This window comes from Ceratotherium simum, chromosome 2 (genome assembly GCF_057802395.1).
Source record: "Ceratotherium simum simum isolate JZ-2026a chromosome 2, ASM5780239v1, whole genome shotgun sequence".
In the NCBI taxonomy this organism is placed as follows: domain Eukaryota; kingdom Metazoa; phylum Chordata; class Mammalia; order Perissodactyla; family Rhinocerotidae; genus Ceratotherium; species Ceratotherium simum.
The window spans coordinates 58696365-58709517 of NC_141901.1; the positions used below are offsets into that span (position 1 = coordinate 58696365).

At 39.9% G+C, this 13153-nt stretch overlaps 1 protein-coding gene across 1 annotated transcript in view; it reads left to right on the forward strand.

Moving 5' to 3' along the window:
- The first annotated feature begins 4998 nt into the window (after nt 1-4998).
- The window catches only part of LOC101408607 (mitochondrial adenyl nucleotide antiporter SLC25A24-like), a 49138-nt gene continuing 40983 nt past the window's right edge, over nt 4999-13153 (forward strand). The window contains exons 1-3 of the mRNA XM_087446396.1: nt 4999-5178; nt 9603-9744; nt 11088-11175. Of these exons, the coding sequence (XP_087302522.1) occupies nt 4999-5178; nt 9603-9744; nt 11088-11175 (410 nt within the window). The remainder of the gene's footprint in view (nt 5179-9602; nt 9745-11087; nt 11176-13153) is intronic.

Genomic DNA, 13153 nt, shown 5'->3' on the forward strand with positions numbered 1-13153 from the left:
ACTCTTTCACTTATCTTTGTATCCCTAGTAGCCAGCATACTCCTTAGCACAGTATATATACTCAGTAAATGGTGGAAAAATGAAATGTTGGGGCAATTTGTGCAATTATAGCAGTGTTCATTTATTATTATTTTACAAAGTTCTTTGTTTCATAAATATCATTACTATATGGATTTATATATAAAATTACTAAAACAGATATTTCTAACATTGATTTCATTTAAAATGCTAAAGTTATTTTAACTTCCATATATTTTAACAGTTTCAAACCTATGTTCATAGTCATTTTGAGTGTGGTTTAGTCTGGGCATTTTTCTGGTTACCTGTTATTCTGATGAGTTGTGCATTATTAGTTGATGATTTTTATTGGTTAGAATTAGGATCAGCTGTGGAGGGCAGAAGACCTAAAATAATGGTGGCTGAAGATCTGATTTTATCTCTGTTTCACATAAATATAGATAGTCCAGGGCTGACATGAAAGTTCCAGGATCCTGGCTCCCTCTGCCTTACTGCTGTATCATGCATAAGCTGTGTATACTAAGTGGAATAAATAGGTGCAGATTGAGAGGGTAGACTAGAATAAGTTGCACGTCATAGTAGAGTAGAGGTTGGTATATTGGAAGCCATTGAATGTGCCCACTTCATCTTTCACCATTGTATCTACAAATTCTCTCAACGGAATTTGCACCCATTTTTTGGTTGCATTGGAGGAAGAGCATCTACGGCTGCCGTAGCCAATAGAGTGAAGTTGCAAAGAACATGATGAGTTGGATTTACTCAAGGTTATGGTTTTGCCAAATGGATAAGGCAAAGAAAGAGGGAGCAAAGGTATAAAGGGATATGGAAGGTACTGGTTAAGATGATGGATATGCAGTCTAAGTGGAAGTAAAAAGAGAAATGAGGACATGATGATGAGGTGAGGACAGTGATAATGTGGAAATATTAATAGATTGTAGGCCCTGGTCAAATTCCTGTTAATATTATTTGCCTATTTGATCATTTGTCTTTTTCTTATTGATTTACGGCATTCCTTACGTGTTCTGAATACTATTTTTTGTTGGTTGTAAGATTATATTTTCTTTGTATCTGTGATTCTTCTTTTTCATCTTTTAATGATGTATTTTGATACACAGATGTTTTCAGTTTTATCAAACTTTGTACTTTTTGGCTTATGCTTTTTATGTCTTGTTTTGGACCTCCTTTTCTATACTGAGATCACAGAAGTATTCTCTTAGATTTTCTTCATAACATTGTAAGGTTTAACATTTTACATTTACGTCTCTACCTTTTATGCATAGTAGGAGGTAGGGACCTATTCAGTATTTAACTCTCCCCAATCTGGTTTCTGCCCCACCAATTCACCAAAAATGCTGAGGCATTTCTTGCCAAATCCAAAAGACACTTTTTAGTCCTAGCTTTTAATTTTACTTAATCTTTCAGTAGCATTTGTCACTTTTGTCAGTTCTCTTTTTCTAAAAACAGGCTCTTCTCATGGTTTCTTTAATAATAAACTTTCCTGTTTTCTCCTACTTCTCTTAAGGCTCTTTCTCAGTCTCCTTTAATAAAAATAAAAATAACAATAACCATCATTTATGAAGCGCTTTCTATGTGTCAGCCCCTATGTTGAGTATTTTTTCTATTTAATCTTCACAACAGACTATTGAGATAACCAGTACTGATGAGGAAACTGAGGCTCAGAGAAATTATGTAACTTGCTCAAGATTATTCAATGCAGGAAGCTTGAATTTGAGCCTGAGCTCTTTAACACTATGCCATGCTGGCTCTGTTGCCTGCATTTGACATCTACATTTTAGATTTTCCAGAGCTTGGTCTAGGGCCTTCTTCTTACTCCATACTTTTTAAGTGATGTTGTTCTCTCCTATAGCTTTAAAGCTATCTGTATGCCAATGACTTGAAAATTTATATTTCTAGCCCAGATCTCTTCTCTGAGCTGTGCATGCAATTTTGCCACTTGCTTGACTCACAGGCATCTTTAACTTATGTCTAAAAATGAACTCTTGATCTTATCCCCAATCAATCTCCTCCACCTCAGAGATTGGCAACTCCATCTACATGGTGTCTCATGCCAGAAACCTAAAAGTTATTTTTGGTACTGTCTTAGTCTGTTCATGCTGCTATAACAGAATACCATAGACTGGGTGCCTTATAAACCACAGAAATTCATTGCTCACAGTCTGGAGGCTGGGAAGTCTAAGATCTAAGGCACTGGCAGATTCCATGTCTGGTGAGGGCCCGCTTCCTGGTTCATAGATGCTGTCTTCTTGCCGTGTCCACACATGGTGGAAGGTGTGAGGGAGCTCTTTGGGGTCTCTTTTTATAACAGCACTAATCCCACTCATGAGGCTTCCCTTCATGACCTAATCACCTCCTCAAAGCCCCACCTCCTAACACCATCACATTGTGGGGTAGGATTTCAACATATGAATTTTGGGAGGACACATTCAGCCTGTGGCTGATATCATTCTCTCATATACTCAATCCAATCCTTCATGAAGTTCTTTCAATTCTACCTCTAAAATATATCATGATCTGTCTGCTTCTCTCCTTCTCCACTGCTGCCACCCTAGTTCAAGCTGACAGCTCCAAGAATCTCATAATTGATCTCACTGCACTGATAACAGCTAGAGGGATATTTTACACTGTGAATTAAGTCATGTTATTCTGCTGCCAAAAACTCTTAAATAGTTCCTGGGTTGGACTGTAATACTGTCCACCAATATTCAGCATCCTTCCCTGTAAGAGAACGTGAAGTCAGGAGAGCACGTCACTTGCTTTGGCCAATGAAACATACACAGAAATTGAATATGTCACCCAGAAGCGGAAACTTGAAGAGCCACTGCGTGCTTCTCCATTTTCTCTTTTACCTTTTTTGCCATGGCTACCAATGATGCTCCAGATAGTGGCTGCCTCAGTCCCAGAGTAAGGGCAATGACATCCCAGGAGCAGAGCCCACTGCTGACCTACGATGGGTATATGTACAAATGAGATAGTCACCCTTGTACATCACCAAGATTCTGGAGTTGTTTGTTTTCACAGCATAACCAGTTCATCCTGACTGATATAGCTCTATGTTGCTCTTGGGATAAAAGCAGGATTTTTAACATGGCCTGTGTTTTTAATCTCAGTTTGTGCCACTCTTTCTGTTGTTCATTATGCTCCAGTAACAGTGGCTTTCCTTTAGTTCTTTGAACTTTTCAAGTACTTTATCTTCTCAGGAATGTTAAAAGTGCAAGGAATGCTATTTTCCTCATTCTTCACTGGCCAACTCCTACTTATCTTTCAGTTCTTAGATTAAATATTACCTAAACCTCAGGAGGCCTTCCCTCATTTCCCAATATATTAAGGTCCCTGTTATGTTCTCATAGAATAATTACAAACGGAGATGAGTGTAATGAAGGAGAATTGCACTTACCTCAGTTTGTAGTTATCCTATGAGTTATGATTTTTCTATAAGTTATGATATTTTCAGCTGTGAAAGCATACCCAACAAAAAGTACCCTGAATAACAGAGGTTTAGTTTATTTCCTGTCCAAAGAGGTCCAGTACAAGCTGGTTCCAGGATTGGTTTACTGGCTCAGTGATGCAACCAAGAATTTCCATCCTTCTGCCCTGCCATCCTTAGGTGCTGGCTTTCACCCTCAGTCTTGTTGCCCCAACACTGGTAGAGGTCATAAAGAAACCACCAGCAGGATCAGTTCACAGAGAGAGGGTTTAAAAATATGGGTCCAGAATAATACTAATGGGACAAAGGCTCCTAAATCTCAGCTCAAACTAAAATTCAGGTATGTGCAGAAAATGTACTTTATTTGGTTGAACTAGTCTTTCTCCTGAGCCCCATCTGTTGCATAATGGCAAAAAAAAAAAAGAAAAGAAAAGAAAAGAAAAAAAGTTAACCAAATATCTACTTTGCTTTAAAGCTTAGTCTGTCTGTCTAGAAACTGAATTAGCCCCTTTAGATCATATTTACTTCCTTTTGGATAAAAAGTTTTCCTCACTAAATCTTTCCCTAACAGAGCATCCGGATGTGGCTCACTTACCAGCTGCAGCATTGGGGCTAAGAGATAAACTGCCTGCACAGACCCTTAGAGCAGGCTGGTTGGCATCAGCTGGTTCTTTCTCTATGTGTTCAGTGATGGTCTCCATTGCTCCCCTGCTGTGGCTGGTCTGTTCTTTTGGCTTGAGCAGTGCTTCTGGTGGCTTTCCCTGGATGCTGCTGATTACAGACTCCTGAATTTCTCACAAAATTTTTCCTCTAGCCCACTGACCAGGTGATCACTCCCACTACGCAAGGTGCAATGGGCTCCAAATTTCTTTGTTCATGCACTCTCAGTTTGCGTACACATTTAAATATTATATATACGAGCAATTGTCAATTCATGTTAAATATTAGAAAGCTCATTTTTTCCCCTTATTTTTATAATTATAAAAAGAAATCCTCATATTTTCTCCTTTGATTACTAAAGGGTTTGGATTTCAACATCCCCACAGGAATGGGAGATAAAGCCTTGGCCTACTAAGGGGAAGAGAGAACCGGCCCAGGACAGCCCCATGGAGGCTAATCTCCACCAACCTTGGCTCTGGGCACAAAACTAAAATAAATCTCCCCTAAAAATTCATAACCACGAGACTATCCTCAGCCAGTTTGGAGTTTGAATTAAGACTGTGCTGTCTGGGAATCCCCAGCCAAACATTAACCTGAAAAAAAAAAAAAAACGCACTCTCAAGCAGCTAAGCCCGCAGCCAAGACTGGCAGAAGCAAATCCGGAACCAGGGCTGGCTGTTGCCCAACAGGCGGGGACCCTCCTCGCCGGCTGGCCGGGAACTCAGCGGCTTGGGAGCCCGCGCGTTCCAGGGGCAGTTGCTCCGCCGGGGCAGCGCCGCTCCCTCCGAGGCTCCCTGGCGGCCGGTACCGGCGGCTGCAGCTCGCCGGCAGGCGGGGCTTCCCCGCTTTTCAGGGTCCCTTGGCGCTTCGTGAGCATGCTGCGCCGGATATGGGGCTTCCTACAGCCCACCCGGGCTGGCCAGGAGTACGAATCCGACCGCCTTTTCGAAGAGCTTTTCCAGAAGCTGGACCACCATGGGGACGGGATGGTGGACATCATGGAACTGCAGAGAGGACTGGAAGCTATGGGCATCCTTCTAGGCCAGGACGAGGAGGTGGGCCACGGTGCGTTCAGGCCGTGGGGAGAGTGCGAGGCTGGAGGCCCCGCCAGAGCGGTACCGGGGTGGGGGTGAAGAAGACCCCCTCAGCCCTTCCCGAGCTCCCCTCAGCGCTCAGAGATTCTTTCCTTGTGAGCTGCTTCACTCAAAATTACGCACTGTTGGAACACTTTCCACACGTCTGTGTCCTGTTCACACGGTGAAACATTCTGAAAACTTGACCATCTTCCCTAAGTGGGGCCCAAGCCATCAACACGCGTAAAAGGTCTGCCTGTATTATTGCAAGGGTCACGAAAGGCCCCCAGTGAGTCTATGGCCTGCGCCCAAATTCGGTTAGATCTTGGGAGCTCCAAGGGTCTGCCGTCACGGCCAGTGATAGCTCATCCTGAGCTCTCCCCCAAGGGCGTCCCAGAGCTTGGGAAATGCAGCCTGCACGGCAGCTTACTCCAGAATGCTCCCCCTCAGGGCGAGTGGTCCCGCCCCAGGGCAATTTGGGGCTTTCCTGTGTGTGCACTTGCTACTCCTGATGCGGAGAGAAGGCCATGATCTGATACTAACACACTAATTACAACTCCATATTTTCAGTTTAACCTAACACTACCGAAATATCTATACTATACTATAACATTATACCATACGCTATAGTGAGGAATAATCATTAACCTTAACAAATGACCATATTAATACTCACTGTTGTATTTTCAGAGGGTCCTCACTTCCACAGCTGTATATTTAACCAGCTGACCCACCAGAGTAAAAAAATAAGTCTGTTTTACTTTAAGCTTCTCTAGGAGACTATCAGACCCAGCTGCAGCATGGGAGCATGCGGACACATGTGTTTGAAAAGGGGAAAGGGACACTAGGTTTTGTAGAAATCTTTTTCTTGTGAGGAGATTGAATTAAATTCAGTAAGAGAAAATAATATTTAATAAGTTTCTATCTGGTAGGCTTGAATTGAATAATGGATGTGAGCCTCAGAACACTGAGTCCAGAAAAACATACAATCAGCACAGTAACATTTGGTGTTAAGTCCATAATTCTTAGGATTTATAAAGTGCATGCCAAAGAAATGGGGGGATAACTACCTACCTTGGATAATGCTATGTCATATTTTTCTTATGGAATTTGATGACTTGTTCCCTGAGGCTTACTCAACCACCGATGGCAGTCTTAATTATATACAACATGTATTGATTTCACTGGATTGTGTGTCCAAGGCTTTTTGCTGCATTCACTTTGCGTAATACAGAAAACAAACTGATGATATTATGCTTTCCTTCTGAATGTAGTCCCAGAATCTTATTATTCCATTTCTCTTCTCAATAAAGAGCTGGGTCCTCTGCTTCATCACTGTCCAGAGTCAGCTCTGTTTTCATTCCATTTATTCCAGTGGTTCTCAGCCAGATGTAATTTTGCCCCTCAGGGACATTTGGCATTTCTGACATTTTTTTTTTTTTTTTTTTTAAAGATTTTATTTATTCAGTTTTTTCCCCCCAAAGCCCCAGTAGATAGTTGTACTGTCATAGGTTCACATCCTTCTAGTTGCTGTACGTGGGACTCGGCCTCGCGTTGGACGGAGAAGTGGTGCCTCGGGGCGCTCCCGGGATCCGAACCCCGGGCCGCCAGCATCAGAGCGCGCGCACTTAACCGCTAAGCCATGGGGCCGGCCTATTTCTGACATTTTTGATGGTTGTGACAGTGGGGGATGTGTGTGTGATACCAGCATCTCGTGAGTGAAGGCCGGGGATGCTGCTAATACAATACACAGGATGACAAAGAATTATCTGGTCCCAAATGTAAATAGTGTTGAGGTTGAGAAACCCTGACTTATCCCAACCACAAGCCCCTATCATTCCTTGCTCCTCCCTTCCAGTGGCTGAACATAGCCTTCACTTCAATGAGTAAATAGAGGTGAACTGCATTGAACTCCTTCAGATTTCTGGCCCTCTCATAAAGTTTCCTCAGCTGTAAAATGGGGATGATAATTGTACCTATCTCATAGGATTGTTATAATGATTAGTGAGCAAATAAATGAAAAATACTTAAAATTGTTTACCGAGCTTAAAGCAGTAAGCCTCAATAAATTTAATACACTGACTATAATCTTACTTTTGTTTACACCCATCCTCACTTTCTTTCCTCCAGTCTGAAGGAATGACGTGTTTCTTCTCGTTTTCAAAGTTGGTTCTTCCAGTTACATTGTTGACCTCATGTCCTCTCATCTCCTTTAAAATAGGAAAAGTACAACTTCTGTTATTCCCTTTCTTTGTCTTGTGTTTTCAAACTCTTCCTCTCTAATAATAGTGATCCTTCTGCGGCCCTGGTCCCCCATCTAGATATTGTCCTGTCATCTCCTCTCTGTGCAGTCAAGGCCTTTGACAGAGCTAAGTCTACACATTCTGCGTTGACTTCTCTCACTCTTCCATTGTCTGTGATGAAGCTTCCGCTTCCCTTCTTCTCTGTGAAAGGTCACTAAAGACTTCTGCATTGCTGCACCTGTGGGCTCTTTCCAGTTATTCCTTTGGCCTTTTTGCAGCATGGAACACTGATGATGACTCCCATATCCCCTCCCTTGGCACTCTACCAGCTCTCTGACTGTTGCTTTACAGATCCCTTTATGGACTTTTTTTTGGCTCACTCCTCAAATGTGAATGAGCACCAAGATTACTTTTCAAGGCTCCAACTATCATCTTAGTGTGGGTGACTCACAAATCAACAGCTATCCCCAGCTTCTGAGTCTCTCCACTTCCTTTGTGATCACAGTCTTCGTTAAGTGTTCCACCACCAAGTCACTCTAGATTCCTCCTTTTTCTTTACTCCAACATCCAGTTAATCACAGGGTCTGTGTAATTCCTTAATATATGTCATAACCAGTTCCCTTCCTCTCCATACCCCCTGCTCCTGATAAGCCCAGGCCCCCACCATCTCTCACTTAAGTTACTGTAACAGTCTTAGAACCAGTCTTCCTGCCCTTCCTCTCACTATTTCTTCCTCCACACTGCCATCATATGACCCTTCTAAAAGGTACATCTGATTGTATCATGACCCTGCTTAAAATTTTTCAGGGGCTTGACAATGTCGGTGGGAAAAGTCCAAGGCTCTTAGCGTGGTATAAATGGCTCTCCATGATTTCTTGGTAGGTGTTGAGGTTGGTGGGGCAGGTCTCCACCTTGCAGTTATTTGGAGATCCAGGTTCCCTTCCTCTTGTGGCTCTACCATTCTCAAGGCTCTCATCATCATTTGCATTCAGCTGGTGAAAATGGAATGAGCATGAAGGAATATATGTAACAGGAATTTATTAGCTAGGCCTCGAAGTAGTACACATTACTTTCACTCATATTTTGTTGGAGAGATCTTGGTCACATGACCGTGCTTAACTGCAAAGGGAAACTGGGAAATGTAATCTAGCTGTGTGCCCAAAGAAGACAAGAAGGAATTTTGGTGGACAGCTAGTGGTCTCTCCTACATCCCTCATACCCTTGTTTCTTTGCTCACCTTTTGCTATTCATTTTTAAAATACTCAACTTGAGTCACTTCTAGGCAGATTTCCCTCATCCCCTTCCCTCCTTCGGAGCATTCACATCTTTGTTCCCCACTGAGCCTTGAACATCTTCTATCAGAGTGGCTTTGGTATCTTCCCTATTAGTCTAAGCTTCTCTAGGGCGGGGACTATGCTGATTCATTCGTTTCTCAAGCATTTAGAGCAGTTCCTTCCACATTTACTGAGTGAATGAGTAAATGCATGACTATTGAGTAGAAGAGCAGACTAGCCAAATGCTCAAGTTCTTTAAAGTTCTAATACTCAAAGATTCTATGTTTTTAGTGTTAGAAATTTTACTCTAAAACTAAGGTACCGATAATCTATGGCAGAATATCTAATGTACATGAGATAAATGTACTGTTGGGGCCCAGGGAAGGCCACCCCAAAATATCTCACAATAGCATATTGATTATTTTGTATTAAAGTTAGAAGCAAAAAGGGCGTTCTGACCCTCCTGTCTCCGTTTCCTCTGAAAGCAGGAAATAAATCTCCCCTGTGAAAGGTGCTCCCCCTGTATCCTTATCACCAGAGCTAGGGGATTCAGGGCTGAGAAGCCTGTGTAAACAAACCTTGCTAATTTACTACCTCAAGCCTACACTCTGCTTAAATTCCTCACTCATTATGTACCCCAAACCTAAGTTTCTTTGTTCACTCTCTGAGCATCATTTCTTTATGATCTCTAACATGTATGTATTGGACCGAATTTTTCCTCAGTTAATCTGGTCTTGTGTCAATTTTACTATTAGTCCAGCCATAAGAACACGAGAAGGGAAGAAAGGGGATTTTCCTTCTCCCTGACAGTTTAAATGTTTAAACACTATAATTTGTAATCTAGCTTGTCTGAATCTGTGTCTCTAATATCATTTTTTCTCTCTTATAGATAATTTTAAAATCTATTGATATCAACACACATAATCTGCTGAACCTTGGCACATTTATGCAGTACCTTAAAGATAATGAGAAAAAAATGAAGTTGACTTTTAAGAGTTTGGACACAGATAATGATGGTTTGTTTTTATACAGTTTTCAAATATATATATCCCAGAATTAACTATGCCTAGTAAAATTTTATTATTAGATATTTGTCTTCCCGGAAAGGTTATTAAAAACTCATTTATTTTTTATTTATTTATTTTTATTTATTTTATTTTTTTTGTGAGGAAGATCAGCCCTGAGCTAACATCCATGCCAATCCTCTTCTTTTTGCTGAGGAAGACCGGCCCTGAGCTAATATCTATTGCCAATCCTCTTCCTTTTTTTTTTTTTTTTCTTTTTCTCCCCAAAGCCCCAGTAGATAGTTGTATGTCATAGTTGCACATCCTTCTAGTTGCTGTGTGTGGGACGCTGCCTCAGCATGGCCGGACAAGTGGTGCGTCAGTGCGCTGCTGGATCTGAGACCGGGCCGCCAGTAGCGGAGTGCGCGTACTTAACCGCTAAGCCAGGGGGCCGGCCCCAAAAAACTCATTTATTTAATTCTGTCACTGGATTTTACTGTTATTACTTCTAAGGTATGTTTTTAAATGATGTAGTTTTTAGTTACATACTGTCTTTCAAAAATAAAAACCACCAACAAAAAAAGCTGTACTCTCTTAACAATATGCTTTTTAGCTAAGGGTCTGAGGGATATTTATAACATTTTGATAAGCTTTTTACCTGAAGCTCCAAGTGGCAGTAGTGGTTAAGCTGAAAAGATCTTTTACTCATCTGAAAGATGAGTAAAAGTTAGCTAAGCGAAGAATGGGGAAGAGTGTACCAAGCAGAGCCAATAGCTTATTGAGAGGCTGTGGTCTCCCCAGGGAGCAGGTTGTGTCTGAGGAAATGGAGGAAGACCAGTGAGTCTTAAACTGAGAGCAAGGGGAAGTGTCAGAGATGAGGATAGGAAGATGGCACAGGCAACATCATGGAGGGCCTTGAGGCCTGTGAAGGTTTTTGGACTGGATCCTAAAGGGGAATGAGGTGGGAAGCCACTGAAGAGTTTTCAGTAGGGGAATAACACTATGATATTTTTGTGGAGCATGGATTGGCATCTGAGCTAAGAGGGGACTGTGGTGACAGGAATAAAAGATTTGGGAGATATTTAGGAATAGCACAGATAACATTTGATTGAATGTTCAGGGTGAGGGAAAGGAAAGAGGCAAGAATAACTGGTTTGAGCAGTGTTGGAGGGTGATAGTATTGTTTTTTGATACAGGAAATATCATATGGGCTCTCCAATCTCTTCTTTTTATCTTGGCAAGTAAAGAAAAAATTGAGATATTGATGTTTTATGGAATGTTGCAATAATGCACTAAATGTTGCCTGACTATTTGCCTCTGCATCTTTTCACACCTTCCAGTTAATCGTTATTTTCTTTATTCCTTTAAAGGAGTGATTGGTACTTCAGAAATTATCAGTGCTCTCAACTTAATAGGTATATATATTTCTGAAAAAGAGGCAGTGAAGATTCTTGAAAGGTCAGCCCTTATATATGTATATACATTTTAAAGTTATTTTTTATTTACTTTAAAACCTTTTTCATTATAAAAGTGACAACTGTGGAAACTTTAGGAAAACGTGAATAGTAGCTTATAATTATCGAGCACCAGTTTGCTAGCACTCTTCTAAGTACTTCACATATATTACCTCCTTTAATCCTCACAAGATTTTAGAGGCAAAGTCTGTTATTTTCCCCATTTCACAGATGAGGAAATTGTTGAATAGTGAGGTTAAGTAACTTACCCAAGGTCCCCATAATCCACCACTCATATGTTAACCCACTAATTTTAGTGCATGTATCTGTTACTTTTTGTAAGATCATATACTTTTATATTATTAGTCAGTCAGTTAACCAACCAATCAAGTTATCTATCAATCAAATATTGATTGATCCTTTTTGGCAGGCATGTGGAAGCCAATGAGGATTCAGTAGTAAACAGGATGGTCTAGTGCTTGCCTTTACAGAGCTAACAGTCCATTGTTTGGGGTGGGAGGAGTGCAAACAGTAAGTAGGCAGTTGCAGTATGGCAAAGGTTATGATAGGAATATATAAGAAAGCAACAAAGAAAGGTATCTTTTATCAGGAAATATTATCAAGAATGCAGAATTTTATCAAACTGTACTGCTTTTTTCATCTGATCTATTTATATAATGAATTATAGTAATAGATTTTCTGACATCAAACATTCCTGGGATAAGGCTAACTTGTTATGAACTACTTCATACAGAAACATACAGAACAATAAAGAGAATAATATAACAAACAACAATACCATCTCTAGATTTGTCATATTTAACATTTTGCCATATTTGGTTCAGATTTTTTTCAAATAAATAAAATATTATAGACAGCTGACGTTTTCAGTGTATTCTTTAAACCCATTTCCTTCTTCCTGCCAAAAGTAACTACTATCCTGAATTTATCATTCCTATACAGATTTTTATCTTTGTATGTTTTACTATTTACATACTCTTAAAATATATGATATAGTTTCTCATGTTTTAAGACCTTATTTAAGTAATGGCACACTGCATCTTTTTTTTAAATTACATTTTTCTATACCTTCTATTTTTTGAGGTTTGTTGATATTGATGCATGTAGTTCTAGTTCAATCGTTTTAGCCACTGTATGAGTTCTATTTAATAAATATAATTCAATTTACTTATGAATTCTCCTGATGATGGTCATTTAGGTTTTTAAAAATTTTTGTTTTGTGACTAATACAAAACAATGCTGCGATGAATATTCTTGTGTACATCTCCTTGTATATTACTTGCAGTGGAGTTGCTTATAGGGTATAGGGTATGCAAATAGCTAATTTTAATTAGGTATTCCAAATTGTTCTCCAAAGTGATTGCACCAATTTAGTGTCATTCTAGAAATGTATTTCCTTTCCAATACTGGATACTGTAGTCTTCTAATATTTTAATATTTTCCAAACTCATGGGTCAGAAATATTGCCCTGTTGTTTTAATTTAATTTAATTATATTCATCATTACTAGTGAGTCTGAGTATCTTCATATATTTGTTGGCCATTTGGATATTCATTTTCTGAGAGTTACCTAGTCATGTCTTTCACCTGTTTCTCAGCTGGATTAGTTCTTTTTCTTAATGGCTTGTAGGCATTCTTTCTAAATTCTGGATATTAATCTCATGTTGGTTATATGCATTGCAAATGTGTTTTACCAACTTGTTGCTTATTTTTAAATTCATTTTTAGGTGTTTTTTGTCATCGTGCAGAAGTTTTAAATTTTAATGTAGTCGTGTCTGTCCATCTTTTTGTTTTACTGATGTCTTTTTAACATCTTGAGAAGTTTTTCCTTGGGGCATAAAGATATTAATCTATATCTCATTTAAAAATTTTTATATTTTGCATTTACTTCTTTAATTCATCTGTAATTGATGTTTGTGTAGGATGTGAAATAGAGGTCCAATTTCATTTTTTTCCATATAG